General features: G+C 45.2%; 1 protein-coding gene across 1 annotated transcript in view; it reads right to left on the reverse strand.

Annotated features, from left to right (window-relative positions):
- Positions 1 to 22988, reverse strand: part of LAMA1 (laminin subunit alpha 1) — a 152606-nt gene extending 129618 nt beyond the window's left edge. The window contains exon 1 of the mRNA XM_082353446.1: positions 22815 to 22988. Coding sequence (XP_082209572.1) covers positions 22815 to 22887 — 73 coding nt within the window. The 5' untranslated portion in view covers positions 22888 to 22988. The remainder of the gene's footprint in view (positions 1 to 22814) is intronic.
- Positions 22989 to 23702: the final 714 nt, after the last annotated feature.

Here is a 23702-nt window from a genome sequence, read left to right on the forward strand (position 1 = left end):
AAAATAACTTATGTTTCAGTCAAAATAAAAAGGAATATAAATAGAAAAAAAAATAACTTGTTAGGTAGTCTTCCAAAGACTTTCCACATAAAACAGAGCTACCTATTAGCAGTTCTATCCTAGGAGAATGGCCCTACTCAAATCAATAGACCCTCAGCCTCTCAATAGAAAATAATTATGGAATATTGTATTCTAGAGCATTACACTTAATTTTGAAACATAACACAGACTTACATCATATAAAGTTTTAATATGTTGTATATTTTTTTGTTTTTAACTTAAAGTTGGTCATTTTTATCATATTCTTTTAAAGGGATTTCTTTATTAAAAAGGCTTTATGAAAAAATAGATGCACCTTTACATTTAATTATGCAGGTCCCCAAATTATTATTTTTCTCAACCAGTAGTTAGACACTTACATTTTATGCAATGATCTAGCGACATGTAATTCTTGGGAGTGGTACTTACATGGGGGGAGGAGCTGATATTTATTCTGTTTGGTACCGAGGTAAATATTAATTTTAATAACTGTGGTGTTACATCCAAATAGCTGCAGTGGTGTTTTCCGGGCTCTGGATCACGTCTATGCATTTCGATTTGCAGTGCAATCAACTCTACCCCTTCCCTTCTCACAGACTAGCCAAGCAAGGAGAAGAAAAAAGGTCACAGGAACTAATTTAACAATGCATTTCTCTATCAACAAATCCTTTACCAGTTAACTAAAAAAATGTTCCCACTTTCTCTTTTTTTCTCCCCCTCCAGTTGCTGGACATCAAGAGAACAGCCCACTTCCTGCCCGGGGCTCCCATCACCCCGACCTGCAAGGGCGGAGGGTGAAGGGGGCGGGGGTCAGGAGGGCACCTGCCTCTCTACTCAGGAGCCTGTGCTCTGAGTCACTGAGAAAAAGAAGTTTAAACCTTGTGAACATCAACATAACATAACTTTGGTGAATAATATCTCGATGGTAGGAATCAGGTAGGTCTTACACTAGACAGGTTTTAAAGCACTTCCACACTTCCTTACCTGGTTGGTATTCTAAAAACACTTTTAATAAAAAGAAAGATAAGTCCCTTCATTAGCATGGTTGTGTAGAAACACCTTGAACTGACTAATTTCTAAAATCTATAGGGTTGCCTTTCACTAAAACTAAATCTTTCTTCTCAGATAAGCTCATATTTGGAAAAAAAATATTCACTAAAAATTATTCCTTACCTATTACATTTACTCTCACTTCATAGTTCTAGAATAATTATTATTCCTTGTTGCATATGACCACAGCTGCTAGAATATGAAAGAAAGTTGGAAATTTGTACTGGAGGAAGCATGTTTGAAGAAGAATTTTAAAAAATTCCTCAGGTTGCTGAATCTTTCCAAAGACTACTGAAATATTTCAATAAAGGGCAACTAACATGAGCTTCAGGTAGGAGGAGAAATAGGAAATCAAAGGGTCAGAAAGGGCACTGGGATCAAGAACCTGCCAAGAACAAAAGTTCGGCTTTACACATAAAAATCAAAGGCAGAATGAGGTCTGCAGCAGGCACATGTGACACAATTTCCCATCACTTGGCCGTGCATTTAATATATTAGACGACTATACATTTTTGTTGAGAGACATTATTTACTTTAGTTAGTGTTAACTGTGATTTGTACTTTTGCCCCCATTCGGGACACACAATGGAATCATTTTTCCACCCCTATACTTAACCAGTAGCTAAAGACTTCATGACACCAAACTCCATCGAGCATGAAATAAATTCCTTCTCACTCACCAGCAGTTTCTTTTCTTTTTTAAACCCCTTTATTCACAGACTGGGCCACTTGGCCTTCTTAAATGCATTTTAGGACCACTTTCATCTACTGGAAACTCCCTCATTAATAGTAGGTGAAAACTACCATGAAACTGAGGACAAAAAATGCTACTACACATGATTTAGCGCAGTTTTTAGCTGAGATACTTTCCACATTGAATAATTCGTTTTTAAAAGTTTCTGGGCTTTTTTCCAGCAAAAAATATTTTTGCTATCTTAAAAATAGGGTATCTAAAATACTGACTAGCGCCAAGGTGCAAGGCTCACTGCAGCAATTTCTTTATCGATATTTCTCAAATGATTCGGGGCCAACCGTTTGTGGCCTCAATGCATTTTGGGTGTAAGAGAAGCATGAGTTTTTTCTAATGAGTTTTTTTTTTCTTTTTTGGAAAAAAAAATTTGGGGGGTTCTATCAAATGTTATATTTGTCTAATCCATACTCAGAGTCATTGTGATATTCTGAAAAGAAAATGATTTGCAATTCTAAGGTAAAGGATCTGGGAAAATATGTTCAGATCATTTTTAATGGCATATTTAATATCTAACCTGGAGGTGTCCAGGCTTAAAATGGACTGTCCATTCTAATCATGGGTTTACTATCACCTCTATTAGAATCACTAGTGCCTGTAACAGCAGCTTTGGGTAAGAAGTGAGCATGTGGGATTTTGAGTCACAAAGCCCTTGGCTTGAATTCTGGGTCTACCAGTTGCCTGCTGAGGGTTTCCCCTCTCAGTCTCCTTGTCTGTGTAATGAGAAGCACTAGGCCCAGGAATATTTATGAGCATTAAATGAGACTGTGTCATAAAGGGCCTAATACAATGTATGAAGGGCTCAATAAATAATTGCTACGATTATTGTGTCATAAAGGGCCTAATACAATGTATGAAGGGCTCAATAAATAATTGCTACGATTATTGTGTCATAAAGGGCCTAATACAATGTATGAAGGGCTCAATAAATAATTGCTACGATTATTGTGTCATAAAGGGCCTAATACAATGTATGAAGGGCTCAATAAATAATTGCTACGATTATTTTCATATTATCAGTGGATATCACTAATACAAATATAATTAGACTTTCATGGTTATATTTCATCTATTGGAATCTCTGTATCTCTGATTAAATTTCAGATGAAGTAGTTGGCTTGCATTTAAGGGTCACCAAGTACGAAAAGGATCTACCTTTATAGAGAAGGACCACGCAGCCCAGAAAGCTGTGCATCACGAAACAGGCGTGGAGGAAACTCAGCCCCTCGGGTCACCCCACCCTCCTCCAAGGCAGGGGGTCCCTGCACAGAAGGCTGAGCAGGGGCGCTCCCCCGATTCACTCATCCCATCCCACCCTCCGGCCCTCCCTCTCCTCTTCTTCTTACTATTCTTTCTGTTGTTGCCTTTGCAACTCTGCGTAGCTGGATCCGAGTTAAACATACATTTGTAAACAGCGATCTCCTCCTCTCATTTTTCTGTAAGCTGACAGGGAAGGCATCTCTGGGGTGACATTTGAGCAGCTGCCTCAAAAATGAGAAGGGACTAGCCATGCAGGGGTAGCACTATCGTTTAATACATTTGGCTTTCTTTGTATCCTCCTTGCATTAAAAACATGCTGAGAATAGGTCTGTGAGCTTTGTCAAAGGGGTCCACTGGCGCCAAAAGGTCAAGAACCCAGGCAGGGAAAGCACTTCGGCTAAAGTGCTGGGAGCCAGGAGTTCATGGCGTAGGTGACTCTGTAAGTCTGCTTTCCCACCTCCTCTGTCAGGAACCTAGCTCATCCCTGGACAAGGGCAGCCCCTGATGTTTTGATCCAGGTGGATTGTGAAGGTGAGGGGGGCTTGGACCAAGGCAGGAGTTAATGTCCTGCTCAGGTGAAGTCCTCAGCCACCTGACCAGGTGGCCTGGAGAAGCAGCTGCCTCCAGCTCAGGGGCCCTAAGTGGAAAATGAGTCCTTAATGCCAGCCAGGTTGCGGGACCAGAAGACAAGATGCCTTGAGGAAACTAATGAAAACTTTCCCTCTCTCCCAGGGAATACAATCACCCTCATGAGATGTAGGTTATCATCTGATTTCCCACATTTGGCACACGAGCATATTTTCAGGGCACGCTCTCTGTGGATGCTGAGGGTCACACATGAAAGGAGAGAGGGGTAGAGACAGAGGAACGTTTAAACTGAAATTACTTACAGTAATGCATCCCAACCCCTAAGATATGTTCAGGAGGCTCTTTACAAGCTATAGCACAATTCATCTTAGCTCAAACTTTTTTTTCCCAGAAAACAATACAAGGGGGTGAAGCCCTTAGTAGGCAACTGGTAGACCCGGAATTCAAGCCAAGGGCTTTCTGACTCAAAATCCCACATGCTCACTTCTTACCCAAAGCTGCTGTTACAGGCACTAGTGATTCTAATAGAGGTGATAGTAAACCCATGATTAGAATGGACAGTCCATTTTAAGCCTGGACACCTCCAGGTTAGATATTAAATATGCCATTAAAAATGATCTGAACATATTTTCCCAGATCCTTTACCTTAGGTGTATTTGAAAAATATTATAAATGTATATTATGAAGTAGGTGTATTTGAAAAATATTATAAATGAAACTGTTTTCCCACTTTTACGTCTGATTGATCAGCCATTGACAGCGGCTTCTGACAATAAGGGATTCCTTATTCCTGTTTCTTTCCCAGAAGAAACCTACAACTAACATTTTGCCAAACAGAACTACACCATTTAAAGACATTCTATTTCAAGTTATTTATTATAAATTAAAATCACTTTAATCATTACTAAATGATCTTGTTTTGTTTATCAAATACCAATATTTTCAGAATGTTGAAACAATAAAACATCGACACTGAAGTTGAAATAGATGAAAGTTTTGCTTGCTTGGTGTCAAACAGGGCTTCTGTTTCCAATGAGAATTCTGCGAACTTACCAGTTATTTTATTTCTCCAAAATCTACCACTTGGGAGCACTTGTGAAGGAAAGTGACCTGAGTCTCCTTGTGGGCTGTAGCAGACCCCTTTCAGCCGAGACAGAGAATGAATGGCCCCTCCCCCCAACCCCAAAAAGCAAATACTTGGTTTTTGGACGAAACCAATTTAATCATTGATGGCTGTTAGTGAAAGAAAAAGCTTTAAAATATTCTAGAGATTCCAAGGCCCTTTCCAGCACAGTGGGAAAAAAAAAAAAGACGGGAGAGAGAGAGAGAAAGACCTCACAGGAACTTGAGGGAGAAGTCAAATCCCAGCTCCTGGGAGTTTGGCATTTAACACCCTTGACTTTTTTTCTCACGTGGGAAGATGAAAAGAAATTTAATCTCAGAAAACCCAGATGGGGTGGTGGGCAAAAGGCCTTGGAAGGGTTTTGCCAGAGTCCATTTCCATAGCAATGGGCTTGAGGTGTCCTTGACAAAGACAGAGATTTTCACTATAAGATAAACAAGCTGTGAGGACCTAGGCCTGAATACTGTCTGTAGAAAATAACACCTTATCAAGACCACCTCCTCCTGCCACAAAGGTTCCTTAATGCTTATATTTGATGACACTGTGGGTTTTGACTCAATACCCAAGTTTAGTTGCAGAGACCATAACTACAATTCATCCTTCAAGAGGTTTTCTCTTTTGTTGCCACAAAACTGAAATTTAAGGGCAACAATTAAAAAGCTCTACAGGATCGAAATCACTATAGCACACAGGCAAAGCGCGAAAGCACCTCAACATTCGTAAGTATTTTAATATTTCATGTTATTCCCATTACCCTGGGAAGCCCCCGCCCCTCCTCCCTCCTCTAAATTCTTACAGGAGGGAACTCAGCTTAAAGGGAAATCAAAAAGCAAGTGCAGCCTTTAGGTGGAATATTGACAGCTCTGTTGAATGAAAATGCAGTTATATTCTGCTTGTATCAATATCATTTATCATGTCTACAATGTATATATCATTTGCTTAAATACCTAAAAACATCAATTAATTCAACATTTTCTAACCAGCTAAACGCTTCCAAAAACCACCAACTTTTCTACGAACGCTTCAAGGTCTTAGTTATTTCTTCCCCCTTCTTCTGCCACTTCTGTGCTCCATTATATAAATTTTACTTGCTTATGCTTTAAAGCTTTGGCGTGCTCTTTAGGGACGTACCCAAGGCCACTTCATGGGTGTGCAGTTGCCCTTGGTTTAGAGCCCTGTTGACACTGTCTTGAAATTTCTCATAATGTAAACAAGGGGGCCCACATTTTCATTTTGCACCAGCTCTTAAAATTGTGTAGTTGGTTCTGGATATGCCTTGTGAAAGCGTCAGTCAGGGACTGCCCTCACGAGCATCCACGGACCTCTGATTGGATCACCTGGCATTCAAGATGCCCGATGCGTTACCGCCTCTAACACCAGGACAATGACCCCAAGGAGGCTGGATCCACCGGATTACAGCTCCATTCATTCCAGAACATACTGAGAGGGACAGCTTACAAACCACGAAAGCATTTGCAATATCTTCCACCTCAGAGACCAACAACAGACAAACACATTTGACAACTAGAGTAAACACCCCAATCAAAAGTCCAGAGTCACATTATCTTGGTATCATTCTCACTGGGGTTGATAACACTGTACTTTCTGAGTTCTAGTACCATTGTTTTTTCTGAGATTGGGCTGCTTCTTTATCTAGTTACATACACTTAACGTGATAATCTGTCTATTTTTTTAGAGGTTTTACTAAGCCAAGGACGTCTATGAGAATCATGATCACTGTCTTCAGTTCCTGGCCTCACGCAGGCTCTTCATTCAACTTCAGTTGGGATTCTCCTCCTTTAAATCACTCAAAATGCCCTAGTCAAGGTCTCCATCCCCAGCGTGCAGCTCACCTGCAGTTTACTGGACCTCATGGTAGCTTTTGTAATCAAGGACCTTTCTCTCTGGTTTAAACCCCTCTTCCTTTGGCCCTGTCATACTGCAGACACCTAGTTCTTCCCTCTGTCACAGCAGCTTGCTGGCCGTCCCTGCCAGTGATCCAGACTCTCCCCATGACCCGATGTCCCAAGGAAAGCAGAAGAGGCCCATCCCCCATACAGGCACATTCTCAGGGAGAAAGCGGGAGGCGTATACTTTCCCCCAAAACTATTTCCAAACACAAGAGAAGTGACATAAAGGATATCGGGCTGAGGACAGAAACCTCGGTTTTCCACCCCACGTGCCCAGCACTTCCTTGTTCGATATGATTAATCCCCACGTGGGTAACAACAGAACAAGGCATCACACACATGGGAAGTGAACACACTGGGTCCTGGAATGAGTGGAATCTCAACAGTGGCTAAAATAAATCCAGTATAAGTTTCACAGGGATAGATGCAGGACCTTCCACGTTTCCCCAAACCCACCTGCAAGCATAGCACAATCTGGGCGAAGATAGAAAAGATGCTCTAGTTCCTGGTGACAGGGACACACAACGTGAAAACGGTGCTATGAGAAAAGTGAACATGACCTAAGGTTGAATTAATAGAAAATGACCCTTGGCATCCACAGATTTGATCCTTCTAATTGAACTATGCACAAGATTTACGAAAGTCATTCTGTGCTCAACTGGGCAAAGAGAGGGTTGGAGCAGAGCTTCTCAAACTTTTATCAAATCAGCTGGAGATCTTGTTACAAATGCAGATTCTGATTCTGCAGGGCAGGGCTGGGGCTGAGCTACTTCCTGGTTAAGTATCTCCCTGGGGCTGCTGCTTTGACTTCAGCAGATGAAATGGTCTCTTGGGTTTTTTCCAGCCCTAACTCTCTGGGGTTGGCCAATTCAGCCGAGCCCTGGCACAAAGTTCATCAGACTGATGAGTAAGATCACACTTCCTCCAGAGTTTTCTGTCACTATTTAACCAGAACTCCAGATTCCCCATCCTGCATTTACATTTTGGAGACCTTTGGCAACTATTTTTAGAGGGAATTCGGGACTTTGGTTAAAACAAAGTTTTTTGGCTTATTGTAAAGAGGGAAAAAAGGTCAAGGCCTAGACACTATCAAACTCTTAGAGGAAAACATAGGCAGAACACTCTATGACATACATCACAGCAAGATTCTTTTTGACCCAGCTCCCAGAGAAATGGAAATAAGAACACAAATAAACAAATGGGACCTAATGAAACTTAAAAGCTTTTGCACAGCAAAGGAAACCATAAACAAGACCAAAAGACAACCCTTAGAATGGGAGAAAATATTTGCAAATGAAGCAACTGACAAAGGATTAATCTCCAAGATTTACAAGCAGCTCATGCAGCTCAATAACAAAAAAACGAACAACCCAATCCAAAAATGGGCAGAAGACCTAAATAGACATTTCTCCAAAGAAGATATACAGATGGCCTACAGACACATGAAAGAATGCTCAACATCATTAATCATTAGAGAAATGCAAATCAAAACTACAATGAGATATCATCTCACACCGGTCAGAATGGCCATCATCAAAAAATCTAGAAACAATAAATGCTGGAGAGGGTGTGGAGGAAAGGGAACACTCTTGCACTGTTGGTGGGAATGTAAATTGATACAGCCACTATGGAGAACAGTATGGAGGTTCCTTAAAAAACTACAAATAGAACTACCATACGACCCAGCAATCCCACTACTGGGCATATACCCTGAGAAAACCATAGGTCAAAAAGTGTCATGTACCACAATGTTCATTGCAGCTCTATTTACAATAGCCAGGACCTGGAAGCAACCTAAATGTCCATCGACAGATGAATGGATAAAGAAGATGTGGCACATATATACAATGGAATATTACTCAGCCATAAAAAGAAATGAAATGGAGGTATTTGTAATGAGGTGGATGGAGTTAGAGTCTGTCATACAGAGTGAAGTAAGTCAGAAAGAGAAAAACAAATACAGTATGCTAACACATATATACGGAATCTAAGGAAAAAAAAAAAAAGGCCATGAAGAACCTAGTGGCAAGACGGGAATAAAGACACAGACCTACTAGAGAATGGACTTGAGGATATGGGGAGGGGGAGGGGTGAGATGTGACAGGGTAAGAGAGTGTCATGGACATATATACACTACCAAATGTAAAATAGATAGCTAGTGGGAAGCAGCCGCATAGCACAGGGAGATCAGCTCGGTGCTTTGTGACCACCTAGAGGGGTGGGATGGGGAGGGTGGGAGGGAGGGAGATGCAAGAGGGAAGAGAAATGGGAACATATTGTATATGTATAACTGATTCACTTTGTTATAAAGCAGAAGCTAACACACTATTGTAAGGCAATTATACTTCAATAAAGATGTTTTAAAAAAATAAAATAAAATAAAAAAAAAAAAAAAAAAAAAAAAAGGTCAAGGCCTCCAAAATTAAGATGTAACATACAAACAAGGTCACGTGAGCATCAACCAGGACAATCTATTAAAGCAAACCAGCGTTTTGATTCCTCAGTCCTGTTCTACCCGAGCGATGCTGCCACTGGCTGGTTCATCCATGTTGAAAATGATGTTACTGAAGACATGGTGAAATGCCTCGATGATGTTAAATTTTAAAGAAGGCTATGTACCTGCGCTGCCTATTGCTGGCAGAGACCCAGCCCTTTCAGCCTGTCCTGTCCTGATGGTGCTGGTATTCTGACCTGCTGTCTTTTCACACAGGCCTGGAGGGGGCTTTACACATGGGGGTGGGGTGGGCCAGAGAGGACAGCACGATATCCATCCCCCTGGCTGCCCTGGGACCTTGCCTTTGAGCTTCCGGGACGTGGTCCAGGTCTAGGTGACAGAGGAGAGGAAGCGTTTTCAAAAGAGTCCCTGAGCAAAAACAGGGCCATTCTCAGAAGGTGGGGCTGTCTCCCCATCCTAGCGAGGAAAACAGCTGGAGAGACTTGGGGAAGGTCAAGGACACAGCAGTGCCCTTGAGCCCTCCTCCCCCATCATATTAAATTAAGATTTCTAATATTATTTTTCTTTCATTTTCTGAATTCTTCCCTATATTTTCATTATGATAATAGGGAAAATTTAGTCTATTTCCACACATTAGTAGTGAATCAGAACCCACCCTGGACCGCATGAATACGTGACTCTCAAAACAGGCCACATTTATATACAACTTCTCTTTTTATTTTTTAAATTGAAGTATAGTTGATTTACAATGTTTCAGGCGTACAGCAAAGTGATTCAGTTTTATATATGTTTGTGTGTGTGTGTGTGTATTCTTTTTCAGATTCTTTTCCATTATAGGTTATTATAAGATATTGAATATAGTTCCCTGTGCTATATAGTAGGTCCTCGTTTCATATACATCTTCTTTAATACATTTTCTTTTCAAACAAACCAATAAAAACCAAATAGCCTGTCTCTCCTGCACGCTGCAGTAGGATTCACATGTAGGTCCCCCACTTTGAGCAAAGTGCACCTCTTCAACCAATGGACTGTGGACGGGGAGTTCTCTCTGTTTTAGTCCTAAGTGGCACTTTCCATACTTGCCCCTCCCCCTCGGGTCGGCATCTCAGCACAGACCTCCCCCTGCTGACTCTCCAATCCTCTGCCCTTTACACTGGACAAGCTAGCATGGTTAGGAGCCTAATTTGTTTACAGAAGGATGTCAGCCCTTCTTTCAACCTCTGAGATTGGTTCCCCACTGGCCAGTCCAGAATTTCTGTGAGTGCGGCAATTGTTCCCTCCTGGGGGTTGCAATTTCCAGAGCCCTCCCCCACTTGAGTATCTTGAAACCGAGGATCTAAACTGATTGATTCAAGATGAGCATCCTCTAAACATAAACAGTAACTAGTACAGTATGTGAAATCAACTTTAAGAAACTTCAATATAAAGACAGTGACTTGGTGCATGTGATGTGTGTGTGTGTGTGTGTGTGTGTGTGTGTGTGTGTGTGTGTTACTTAGGTTAAACTACCCATTTGCAGCTGGTATTAAAATCAATGATGCATCTCTTGGGGTGGTCAAGGCGTATTCCAATAAGGAAGACTATCCAGGGTCGGGGCACTCACCATAATGTTCTCTGTCTCCATCAACACCAATACTTTGCTAATTAGCGAGGAAAATGTTTAAAATGGGCTATTAGTAAAATTAGTGGATTGTTAACAGAATCACGAACAAGAGAAATAGAATCTCATAAAGAGAATTTCATGGTAGTCAAGATATTTATATAAATTAAAATATTTTAGTAGGACTTCTGGCTATGGTAAGTAAAGAGATTGACAAAAACAGTTATATAACTGAACAAAATTTTCAAAAACAACCATTTCAGGATTCTGAAAATAACCAACAAACAACAAGCTGGGAAGCTTTTCTTTATGAAAGGCTGCTAGGGTTTCAGGTCAGACTGTGAGAGAGAGAGCAGCTTTCTGCCTGGGTCTACTCCATACTCAGCCCCGCTCCCAGGGCAGGGTGAGCCCTGAAAACCAGCAGCTTTAGTGCTGGAGATGGACGGCTGACTTGATTTGGAGCAGAGAGTGGAAACAGATTCTCCGTGATGCTGACAAAGTTGTAAACTCAGTAGAAAACAAACGGGGAAACCCTGTAGTTTGGCTAGCTGAGGTTGCCATCCTAGTAGGGGAAGATACAGATGGCTAGACCAGCCAAACACTTAACAGGGGATCCTGGGCACATGGGCATCAAAGAAGGACCAGATCAGCTCTCCATACTTCCCAGGCTTTTTTTTATTGAAAAAGAATAAAATAGTTAAGAAAAGATTTAACAAAGGAAATTCAAGACCAAGACAATGAAAACTGTGAAACATTTCTGAGAGAAATTAAATAATATCTAAATGAATGAAGACAGGTTTCTTATTCATAGACAGGAAGACTCAATATTATTAGACAGCACTTCTCCCCAAACTGATCTACAGATTCAATCTAATCCCTATCAAAATCTCAGCTGGCTCTTTTGTAGAAATTGACAAGCTGATACTAATGGAAATGCAAAGGACCTAGAACTATCAAAGCAATTTAGCAAAAGTGAAGTGTGGAATGGCTTAAATCACCCAGTTCAAAACCTATTACAAAGCCAAAGGAATCCAGACAGTGTGATGTTAGCACAGGGACAGACACGTGGGTCAACAGAACAAAAGAGGGTCCAGAACTATACACTGAAAATCTAGCTGATCCCTTCAAATATTATTTCAGAATTATTTGAATATTGAATTTGAAATTACTTCATTTACAGAAAACTGTCTTATGCACAAATTTTCAGGGAATGTTTGACCACAGAAAACGAGGCACATCTTAACTTAGTCAATTTTAATAATTAAAACTAGACCAACAAGGTTGGAAGCTACTAAAGGCACACTAGATGTTATGCTCATATTTCTAAAGAGAATAGGCCATTCTTTCATTCAGTAATAAGTGATTTTTATCACACAAAAATCCATCTGTGACATAAATTCTGTATGCCTTTGTTCTGTTCCTGAGAAGACCAGGCTGGCTTAGCCCAAAATGCCTGGAGGAGAACAGCTGTTCCCCACTTAAACAACGTCCTCCAAAGGCCGGCAGGTAGAGTTCCTTTAAACAAAAACTCTATATAAAAATGTAACTCCAAGAGCTAGTCAACAAATGCCAACAAGACTGAAGTCAAGGCAAAATAGAGTGTTCTCTAGTCACAGTCTTCAAACTAAAAGGAAACACGTTGCAGTAGAAATGCAGTGTTTAATCAGAGTTCTCTCTCTGTTTACGGTGACACTATTTTACAGCAATAAGTGGGGTGATATTGGTGGTCCAGGCATTCAGAAACAAAAATCCCTCCAAATTTGAACTGATGGACACACGTAGCCTAGGATTCCTTGGGCACTTCTTGTGCCTGCTTGACTACAGCTCTAGGGGTTCAAGGACCAGTGTGCAGAACTCTAGAAACTCAACAAATACTTATTGAATATGTGAGTTAATGAGTTGTGGGCTTGAGATGCCTAGAAGTCAGTGGCTCCAAATCTAGAAATAAGATTTTGTTAAATATAATCTGGGCTTTAAGCCTTATTCGTCATTCAATATTATTTCAATTACAAAAACGTAATCCTTTTTTCTCCTTTGTACTGAATTGGTAGATGGGGAAAAAAAGGTTAATAATCTCTTCAAGCTGTCAAGCCCCTCCTGATTTCCAGATTCTGTGGCTCTTCTCTCTCTGTATTGGATCCCATCTGCGAGCAGGGAAAGTATCTGGATTTAGTGTTTCTGCTACTAGGTTGTCCCTGGTCATGTGTTTTGGTTCAGAATGTTTGACTATCTCCTACCGTAGCCTGGTTACCTGCATTCTTGTTCCCCATCCCTGCATCCTGTCTGGGTACCTGCTAAGGCCTCCCAGCCTTCTCGAGCTGGCATCTGTCCTTTCTCAGCCCATCTCTACCCAGGAATCATCACTTCGCCTCCTCATTAGGGACTTTTCCAAATCCCAACCGCCTGTCTGTCTGAACCTCTCAATACTATCCATCCACTGGGTTCCCTCACAGCCCCTGGTGCTTGTCTGAATTGGGACTTTCATTCATTCATCCAACCAATATTTACAGAATCAACACTAAATGCCAGACGCTGTGTAGGTATTAGAAATAAGAACAAAAATCTCTGCCCTCCAGGAGAGACAGGCAAGGTAACAAGCCGTTACAAAATGACGTGCTGGTCAGAGGTGTGCACAGATTGCTATGGCAACAAGCAGGAGGCACACCTGGATGACTGGTGGACCAGAATAAGGCAGTGTCACAGGTGAACCACCATGTCACATTATGGGAACCACGGATGCGTCAGAATGGCTCAAAGAGGGTAAGCAGTGGGAGAAGCAGCTGTGGAGAGGTTGGAGCAGGGCCAGACCACAGAGGGCCTTGTAAGTCCTGCTCAGTAGGGGGAGAAGCCACTGAAACAATTCCACAGGGACGGGATGACCCCATCAGCTTCACGGCCCGTTAACCCCTGGGAAGCTTCAGATGCCAACGGCTTCCTGGGCCCCAGGGAAACTTTTATTGGCCACATTAGACTCATCCCAACACCTGCAGCCCAGCTGGCCATTCCTGCAGAAACTGCCCCAACCCAGCAGATGGGCCGGGTCCAGATTCCAGCTCCATCAGTCTGGGGTTAGTCAAGTACAGCACCCTCCAGTACCGTTAAGCCTTTAGTTGGGAGCTGGTCTGCAGGTCAGTGTAGGTGGGTTGTGGGTGTGTGTGGTGTGTGTGGTGTGTGTGTGGTGTGTCTGGTGTGTGTCTGGTGTGTGTCTGGTGTGTGCGGTGTGTGTGTGGTGTGTGTCTGTGGTGTGTCTGGTGTGTGTGTGGTGTGTGTGTGGTGTCTGTGGTGTGTGTGTGGTGTGTCTGGTGTGTGTCTGGTATGTGTGGTGTGTGTGTGGTGTGTGTCTGTGGTGTCTGTGGTGTGTCTGTGGTGTGTCTGTGGTGTGTGGTGTGTGTGTGGTGTGTGTCTGTGGTGTGTGTGGTGTGTGTCTGTGGTGTGTGTGGTGTGTGTGTGGTGTGTGTGTGGTGTGTGTGTGGTGTGTGGTGCGTGTCTGGTGTGTGTGGTGTGTGTCTGGTGTGTGTGGTGTGTGTCTGTGGTGTGTGTGGTGCGTGTGGTGTGTTTGTGTGGTGTGTGTGTGGTGTGTCTGTGGTGTGTGGTGTGTGTCTGTGGTGTGTCTGGTGTGTGTGTGGTGTCTGTGGTGTGTGTCTGGTGTGTGTGTTGTGTGTGTGGTATGTGTCTGTGTTGTGTGTGTCTGTTGTGTGTGGTGTGTGTGTGGTGTGTGTGGTGTGGGGTATGGTGTGTGTTAGGGATGTAGAAGGAAGAAAGGCTCTTATTTTGCTGTTGGAGCTTGAAGGGAAGTCATAAGCCAAACACTGAAAAAACCTTCTAACATGCAAATGACCAGGCCCCACCCCAGACCACATAAATTGTAGTCCCTGAGGCGGGGCCCTGGGCATTCATGTGATTAAAATCTAACGTGCAGCCCAGACAGAGAATTTCTGAATTAACTGTACCTGCTCTCCACGCGCACAGAAGAGCCGGCCAAGCAGGTGAGCTTTGAGGCCCCCTGAGACAAAGGGCGTCTGGAGGAGTAGATGTCACCCAGCAGGGGGTTTGGTGAGGAAGCTAACGCAAGGCACTCGCTCCCCTTCCCTTCTCCCCTTCCCTCCCCTCCACGGGGCCTGCTTGCTGCAACCTGAACTTATGTGACTGGGAGCAAGCAAAATATACATGCTAACTTCCACCTGCGCTACCTGAATCCCCTCAACCATGATTTCTCATGGAGAACATTTCTTTCTAGCTATGCACTTGCGACTTCCTCAAAAACAATTCCATCACGAATGTCCACAGTGGAATCATAATGAGAAAAGCGGCTGAGAACGAGGACCTCAGGACACACCCCGACTTGGGGCCTGGAAGGTCGAGGGTCCACTACACGTTCGGTGCATGAAACTGAGCAAGTAAGTGAATGAGCAAACACGGGGGAAAATCTAGAAACACTGACTAGAAATGACAATGATCCCACAAGAAAACATTATTCCCTACCCCAAGAAGGTATCAAGGATTTAAAATGCCCACTCCCTTACAAGAAGAGCAGGGGGAGCTCCCAAAGACATCTCACAACGTTCATGGATATCTCGAACTCTCCCCACCCCAGACTTCTAGAATGAACAAAAGTGCAGCCATGAAGCCAGGGCAGAGTTGTAAAGAGTTGGGAAAACCAGATCACATACAAACACAAAGACAGACATGCCTGAATTGGAGATTCAGAAGGAAGGGGCTGAAGGATGGACAGTGGGAATTTTGAGGATGGGGAAAGAGTGCTAGCCCACCACAGGACAGAGCAACAGGGACAGAAAGTACACCAAGTGGCAAAGATAGTTCTGGAAACAACTATCTAAACTAGAAACCCAAAAGGCTCAGCTTGAAGGCCGGTTGGAAAATTCCTTCCGCCTCTGGTATCCAGATAGGAATAAGGTTTCCTGAAACAGACTCTAGATCCTACTCAGACCTGTGGAATCCTAATTCCCTCCAGTGGTACAAAATCTAGGAAGCTGGAGGACCTCCTGCCCGGACAGGAGCCGGGCTCAGGGCTGGGTTTGCAATCCAGGGGCTGGGTAAGTGTTTCATCATTGTTAAGGCAACCCCGTTGCCTCTGCAGGGGGCTGGGGGGCGGTTTGTTGGCGTTACTGCCCTCTCACTGCCTAGGGCTCAGGTCCCAGCACTAGAACATGTGCCCCCAAGTTATCTGTGTGTGGAAAGAAATGCGGGGAGCTAAGGTTTTGCTCTTTGAAAGAAAAACGTCCCCTCTTTTTGACCTTGATCGATGGCATTCTGGGCAAGCCATCCACAAGAGGACCAGATGGCAACTCTGGCTGGATGGGAACCCCGACTGATCACAAAATACAATGCAAGTTCAAAAACGGCCATAGAGGCCATAAAAACAAGTCTGCCCTGGGGCGGGGACCAACTGGCCATGGGGGATCGGCTGAGGCTTCAGGTAGAGAGTGGGGATGCCACTCAGGTGAGGGAGTCATGGGAACAAATCACACAGCCCGAAGTCAATACCTGACTTTCCGAATCTGCGGGGATGATGGACGGCTGCAGCCAGCGGGTGAAGCCAGGGCGTGTATTACGAAGACAGTGGTTAAGGAGCACCCGTCTCACCGCCATGTGGGACTAGATTAGGTGAGCGGATGCTGCCATCAGAGACTTATTCCAAGTGGCTGGTTATAGCCATCTGGACAGACAGTGATCATCTGCAGTGTAATAAAGAGGAACAAAGGCAAAAAAAAAAAAAAAGAAAAAATCAGGGACCTTTTTAAAGGAAGAAACAAAAATGCAGAGGGATGATTTAGATAGGGGGAATACAAAAAAAGAAAAGAAAGAAAAGGAAGATGAAACCAAGGCGACCGAAAGAATGCCATAAACTGGGAAAAATAGGGAAAGAAGTCATTGGAGCAGGAAAGAATTCCTGTGCTGGGCCTGAGATAACAAGATAATCGCTTTTAGTGAGTAAAATCCTGCCATTACAAAGAGGTTGGAAGACATTTAAAAGTGGGGTGTACAATAATCAGCATCGTGGAGTGAGATTTTTCTCCTTTCTGAATGTCCCCTTGTAACTAAAAATGATCTGCTAAACTTAAGCATCTTTTATATTGTTGTAAAGAGTTTCCTGAGGTTCTGGCAGGAAATTAGGGAGCAATGCAACAAAATGCAGGAAATCCTTCAGGGAATGGGAAAAGATGGCACTTTCCATAAATACTCATGGAGCTAAATCTGACATTCCCATCAGCAAGGCAGGAGGTTCTCTGGCACAAGAACTGGAGTCATACTGCCTGCTGGGCCAGCAGATCCGACTTCAAAGATAAGTTCAGGAATGAAGAGATTCAGACTTCAAATGGCTGAATCAAAAAAGGGAAAAAATGCACACACACGCTGAATTCAGCATCTGATGTGTTTCCACAGCATCGTTTCTGGATTAACCTCTGAGGTAAATGCTTACCTAGGCAACAATGTTATCCACCACGCTGGTGTGGAATCTCAGTGTTTCCATTGTCTGTCTCCTGCCCCTAAGCAAGACACAAAATCACTGGGAACAGGTTACCCCAAAGAAAGCTCTCCCGATCCAGCCTTGAGAAAACAAAGACGCTGGTGGCAAGCATCTGTGCCGTGAAATGGTTACTCTGAGCGCTGTCACCTCAGTACAAAGGACATGAAGATGCAATGAACCCAGCTGGAGTGCGGCATTTTACATTGAAATAGCTCCCTGGCAGGCATGTCGCAACAGAACCCAAGTTCACGAACTTACCTAAATTACTTCTATAAAGGAGCTTTTTCTCCTCATTAATTTTGAAATGCATTTATTTACTCAACTGTCCATGGATACACGCTAGGATTTTAGAAATAAAACAAGTAAAATAATTATTTGCAAGCATGTAAATAAGCTACATACATCCTTCTTAGGAGACTATAGTTTACCTTGTTCATCCAAACATTACTGAGGCATATCAGTGACAGGTTCAGCTAAGGTCTCAGAGCAAGAGCTCTCTCTGGTTATCTCCACTTAACTTTGTATTCAAGGCACAGGCTTAACTTTATTCATCAGGAATTATTATTATTATTATTTTTTTTTTTTAAACCCTAAATTTGTTTATTTATTCATTTTTGGCTGTGTTGGGTCTTCGTTTCTGTGCGAGGGCTTTCTCTAGTTGTGGCAAGCGGGGGCCACTCTTCATCGCGGTGCGCGGGCCTCTCACTATCGCGGCCTCTCTTCTTGCGGAGCACAGGCTCCAGACGCGCAGGCTCAGTAGTTGTGGCTCACGGGCCTAGTTGCTCTGCGGCATGTGGGATCCTCCCAGACCAGGGCTTGAACCCATGTCCCCTGCATTAGCAGGCAGATTCTCAACCACTGCGCCACCAGGGAAGCCCAGGAATTATTTTTAATATTTAAGTTTTTCTGTGTCTGCCATTGTCGTTCCAGTAATAAATCATACTTTTTGGAAAAATAAATAACACACTATCCTTAACTTCTGATAGAGTTATTCTTAAACTTAACCTCTCTACATCATAATCGTCTAAATATATTTTTTAAAAATTATTTACGGCTTCAGGAATAGCTTATAATGCTACAGTAAGCAATACTTTCAGAAGGACTACAGGGTCATGAAAGCAATCAATGAGCTAGTTTTTAAATTCCAAAAGATCTAGGAAACAAGGCTCTTATACCGTCTGTCAAAGGCCACGTTGAAAGGGACAAGTTGGAAAGTGAAAAGTCGGTAAGTGTAGACATTGATTAAGTGATGCATTTAACATCCGGCAGCAGGGATATTAAAGAAATAGTATGAAGGAAGGGCAGTGGATATAGGAAGAGTGTTTCCTGTTTTATCAGGAGATAACTAGTACCTTTCTTATACTATTAGGAAGTGCTAGGGAGGAAGCAGGTTTTAGGAAGTAGCTTGCTTTTAAGAGTTACATGAAGAAACATCTAAGGAAAGATACTCAAGAAACTAAAAATCGTTAGTTGCCTCAAAAGTAGGTGACTTAACCTTTTCTATATACCCTTTGGCATCTTTTGAACTTTGTACCGTGGGCATGGATTACCTATTCAAAAATAGTTTTTAAAGTTACTCGATTTGTGAATAAAGATATTAGTCTCAATGTGGCTCAGCCAAGACAGGTGGTTATTAACCACCAGGAACATTGCACAGCGATGGACACCCAGATGGGAATAAAACAGCCCCTGTCCTCAGGAAGCCCAGGCCAGTGGGTGAGACAGAGCAGTGAGCCACTTGCTTAGGCCACCAGGATAAGGACAACAATAGCGCTAAGGGACCAGAGCACCAGGAGTCCAGGGAAGGGCACATCATAAATACTTCACCAATGACGGGACCGGGAAGGTTTCTGGGGGTTTTAGACCGCAAATGGGAGGCTTGTCCAGCACTGAATAGCCCATGTGCCTGGCATCGCTGGTCAGCTATGAACAGGGGCACGTTCGTCCCCAGGTAACACCCTGAGCTCTGGGCCAGCAGGCCAGCTGGGTCCCAGCCTCCTCCTTTAGCCCCATGGGATTCTCCAATGTCATTTTGCGTGTCCGTGTTATGAAGTCAGGAGTTTGAGAGGCGTTAGTCCAAGCCTCTTAGGGTGGTGCTTCTAGAAAAATCATGGTGATGGTGGTGCTGAAGATGGAGAGGAGAGGAAGAGGGAGGCCCAATGAGAGAATCGTCACAATATTTCATGGGAAAGACAAACAGTTCCTGAGCCTAGTCAGCAGTGGGGACAAAAATGGGAGATGGATTGCACAGAGTTTCAAGAGGTAAAATCAACAAGTTTTAACGCCCAAATGAATGTGGGTCCAGGATGGTGAGGACGCACCGCAAGCGGGACAGTTAGACCATCACCATGGACTGCGTGCCTATGATGCTGATATCCCCAAGGCTGGGCCAATTTTCTCCCTGTGTTACTGAATCACATCAGTTCTCTGCATTTCACAGATCCAGAGGTGCTGAGAAACTTAACCAACATCACGGCTCATCAAAGTGACAGGTCTGGCATTTGAGCCCAAGACTACTTGATTCCAAACCCAGACTCAAAATTCCAGAGAATATAGCTGGGAAGAGGGCCTCCCAATAGTTCTGTGCAAAATAGTAATAATGATGCTTAGATAATGCTTATTGAGGGCTGATCCTGGGTTAGGCACTGTTCTAAGAACTTATCTTGCATTCTTTCATTTCATCATGAACAGCCTCTCCAGGGAGGCACCATTACTACTCCCATTTACAGATGGTGAAACCAAAGCACAGAGAGGTTAAGTAACTTGCCCAATTTCCCACAGCTTGTAAAGCCAAAAAGTAAAACACCTAAAGCTTAAAGGCATATCTTGTCATTTCTCCATAAAAACCCACTGTAGATGATAATGAATATCTGTAGGAACTTATGAATGAATTATTCTAAAATTGTAGGGTGTCTCAAGGAAGATTACCTTGAAATAAGTGGTCATATAACATTTTACAGTACTCGCGATTCTAAGAGTAGCACAAGACACTATGGAACAGCATGTGTTTATTTCATATCTTTGTTGCATTTGAACTCTCAATCGTGCTATATTAACTACAGATGTAGGCTTTATATTAATGTCTGGAAAAGTGGAAGAGAAAAAAGGAATGGGCCAAAGTCTGGGATACGTAGGAAGTGGGCAGTGATGTTTTTATTATACAATCCTTGTTTCCAACTACTAAAATCAGTATTTTTCTTGGCCCTTACTTGGGGAATACAGCTACAGGAAAGAAAAATGAACCTTTGAAAGCCATTCAGGCACACACTTCACTGGGGAGCACATACACGCTAAATTTGAATGCTACATCATTTATGAGAATGAAGTAAATTTCCTCTAGTCATAGAATAGATTTTTTCCTCTATCCTTGGAATTGTCTATTTTTACTAAGGAAAAAAAAAAACAAAACACAGTTCAAAACAAGAGTTGCTGAGCTGACCTGTGAAGCAACTATAATCCATGTAATTGCCAGCTGTGGATGAAACACAACATTATTGTTAGAAATATACCACCTAGTATTTTATACTTAGGAATAGCTCACTTTACACAGGTTACATCTCAAAGGAACTGAGCTATTGGGTCACATACCATGAAATGTAAAGTAATCCAGAGAGGCTGTGAAATGATAGAGAATTCCTAATAATCTGAATGCTACAGGATGATTGTTTTAAAAAATATAAGCACCAGATAACTAACTAACTCACTGATGATGCTAGTCGGAATTATTTTATTATTATATTAATACCAGATTACACCATTTCACTAGTCATTCATGCTATATATATGGGGACCCAACTTATTTTTTAAAAAGTCAAAACTCCCTTAAAGGTGCCTGTTAGGAAGGGTGATGGTTGTGGGGTAAGGACTGAAAATCTGGAAGGTAGTGTGAAAGATTCAAAGGCTCCCACGCAGTGGGTGGTTTTCCGCAGCATCTTAAAGCAGGAAAGCCCCACGCGGTCCCACTTTCTCCAAACACCATTCACAGCCGCCCAGGCCAAGTGCTGAGCCCAGAGGGGCGCGGAAAACACTCAGGGCATCTCCCCAGTCCAGGACTTTCAATTTCTTGGAACAAGGAAGCTGAGTCCAGCTGTTCTCCCTCCACCCTGTGGGAAACCAGGCTTTTCACTGTCAGCAACCCGAGAGAAAGGCGTTCAGCTCGGAGAGTCCAAGCCCGCTCTCCCGCAAGGCCGGCCCCTTTCTTCCCGGGATAAGTATGTAAATTCCCTGCATCCCAGCCCCCGCCTTGCGCAGAGCGGACGCTCAGCCATTCAAAGCGTGTCGCCCGCTCCGGTCCAGCGCTTCCACCACGAATGCGCCAATGAATGGGACGGGCTGCAGAGTTCACAGCTCAGCACGGTGCCAAACACCCATCTTTCCCACGGGGTATTGCGCGTTCTGCCTGCCTAATTTTTTTTTTTTTTGAGTTTAGTTGCTTTACAATGTTGTGTTATTTTCTACTGTACAGAAAAGTAAATCAGCTATACGTATACATATATCCCCTCTTTTTTGGAATTCCTTCCCTTTTAGGTCACCACAGAGCATTGAGTAGAGTTCCCTGTGCTATACAGTCGGTTCTCATTAGTTACCTGTTTTATATATAGTAGTGTATTGGCATATATACACCGCCTACCTACTTTTGACCTGTACTTTCCTCCGTTTTTAATGACACGTGTATTTGTGGGAGCATGCCCGCGGTCACGTATTGCATACATTAAGACGTTTTCAACAAATATTTGTGAACGCCTAGCCAACAGCCGGCGCCGGGAAGACTTAGCCTCTGGGGAGAGCGGGCACGGTGTTGGCCACAGAAACCGGAGGGGGGTTTCCCTTTCTCTGGGGCATTGACAGAAGCTTTGAAAGTTCGCTTCGGGTTTCCGTTCTTCGCCAACCTTGCCCCGCGAGTCAGCGTGCTCGCGCAGCCAACCAGCGTCCAAGTCCCCCTTCGCTCCCGCTCCCTCACCCCGAAGTGACCACCGCCTGTGCTGCGAGGGAACGGCCGGTTCGGCCACTTCGGGGCCTGCACCCAGCGCGGCCGGGAGGCGCGGCCGAGCCCTGCACGCCGCCCGTGGCCGGTTCCCACGTCCGCTCCTCCCCGCGCACTCCCCGCGCGCCGGCCCGCCCCGAGTGGCCAGGGTACCGCCCCCTTTCCCGGCCGCGGACCACCAGCTTTCCGCCGCCGGACGGTGGCGGGGACTCTGTGGGTGCCTTTCCCATTCATTCTCCGCCCACCCGCCGCAGCCCCGACCGAGAGCCGGGCCAGCGCGGCTCTCCATAGGGGCTCCCGGGTCGCCAAGCCTGACCCGGGGACTCAGAGCCCGAGGAGGGGAAGCCCGAGGCGCGGATGAGGGAGCTGCGTCAGTCAGGGGTGCTCCCCCAGCCCTCTCCCCCGCGGCCGGGCGACTTTTCCAGGGGCCGCGCGGGAGACCCACGTGTCTGAAACCCGGTCGGGGGTGAACGCGGATGCGCGCACCGACCTCAGGGGCGGCCGGGCGTGGGGCTTTGTCCCGTAGCCTCCCGCCCGCCAGGGGACCGGGACGCGACCCGGGCTCACCTCTCTGCTGGCCCTGCGCGGCGACCCAGAGCAGCGAGGCCAGGAGCGCCAGCCCCGCGCCGCCGCCACGCATCTCGTCTCTGCCGCTCGGGTGGCTCCGGGGAGAAAGCCGCGACCGCGCGCGAGGACTCGGCGGAGCGCGAGCCTGCGCTGCCCGCCGGCCCCTCGGACACACCCCCGTCGACCTCCGCCGTGCCCGGCCCCGCCCCACGGCCGTCGCCAGAGACCCCTCCCCCTGGAGTCCTCCTCCCCCTGCCCGGAGACCCCTCCCCAAGGAGACCTCCCGCCCACTCCGAGAGCCCTCCCCATGGAGGCTCCTCCCCCCCGCCCCGAGAGCTTTCCTCCCCCTCTCCGGAGACCCCTCCCCACAGAGACTCCCTCACCCCCAAGGCTCCTCCCCCCCGAGGACCCCGCGCTCGGCCCGCGGGCCCCGCCAGAGCCATCCCCCAGCTCGGGGGGTGGCGTGGGGGTCGATCCGCTGCAGCCGCGGGCTCCGAGTTGGGGGGCGGGCGGAGAAAAGTGGGATGGAGGGGGTGGGGGGGGAGTTCTGCCGAAGTAGGCCGGGGCGGAGGGATCCGAGAAAGTATTTGCCCTGTTGACCTTTCCCGCCCCAACGCGGCCCTCCAGCCGAGCCCGAGGCCGGGACCCCGCGCCGCCGCCGCCGGGCCCGCCGCTCCTCCAGCCCGCGCCCGAGGGGCCCCGGCCTCGCCCCGAGGATGGGACCCCGGGCCTACTGACCGGCGCCCCTGTCCCCCAGGGGATGGTGACCCGGGCCTGGCCGAGAGCCTCACCTCCCAGGAAGGGACTCTCTGGGGCTTTTAGCTGCCAGCCTCCCTGCTCTGCTGTTGGCAAAGGATTTTGTGAAGATTTTTCTGAAAATTGTAATTT

Source organism: Balaenoptera borealis (genome assembly GCF_965194805.1).
Source record: "Balaenoptera borealis genome assembly, chromosome: 14".
Classification (NCBI taxonomy): domain Eukaryota; kingdom Metazoa; phylum Chordata; class Mammalia; order Artiodactyla; family Balaenopteridae; genus Balaenoptera; species Balaenoptera borealis.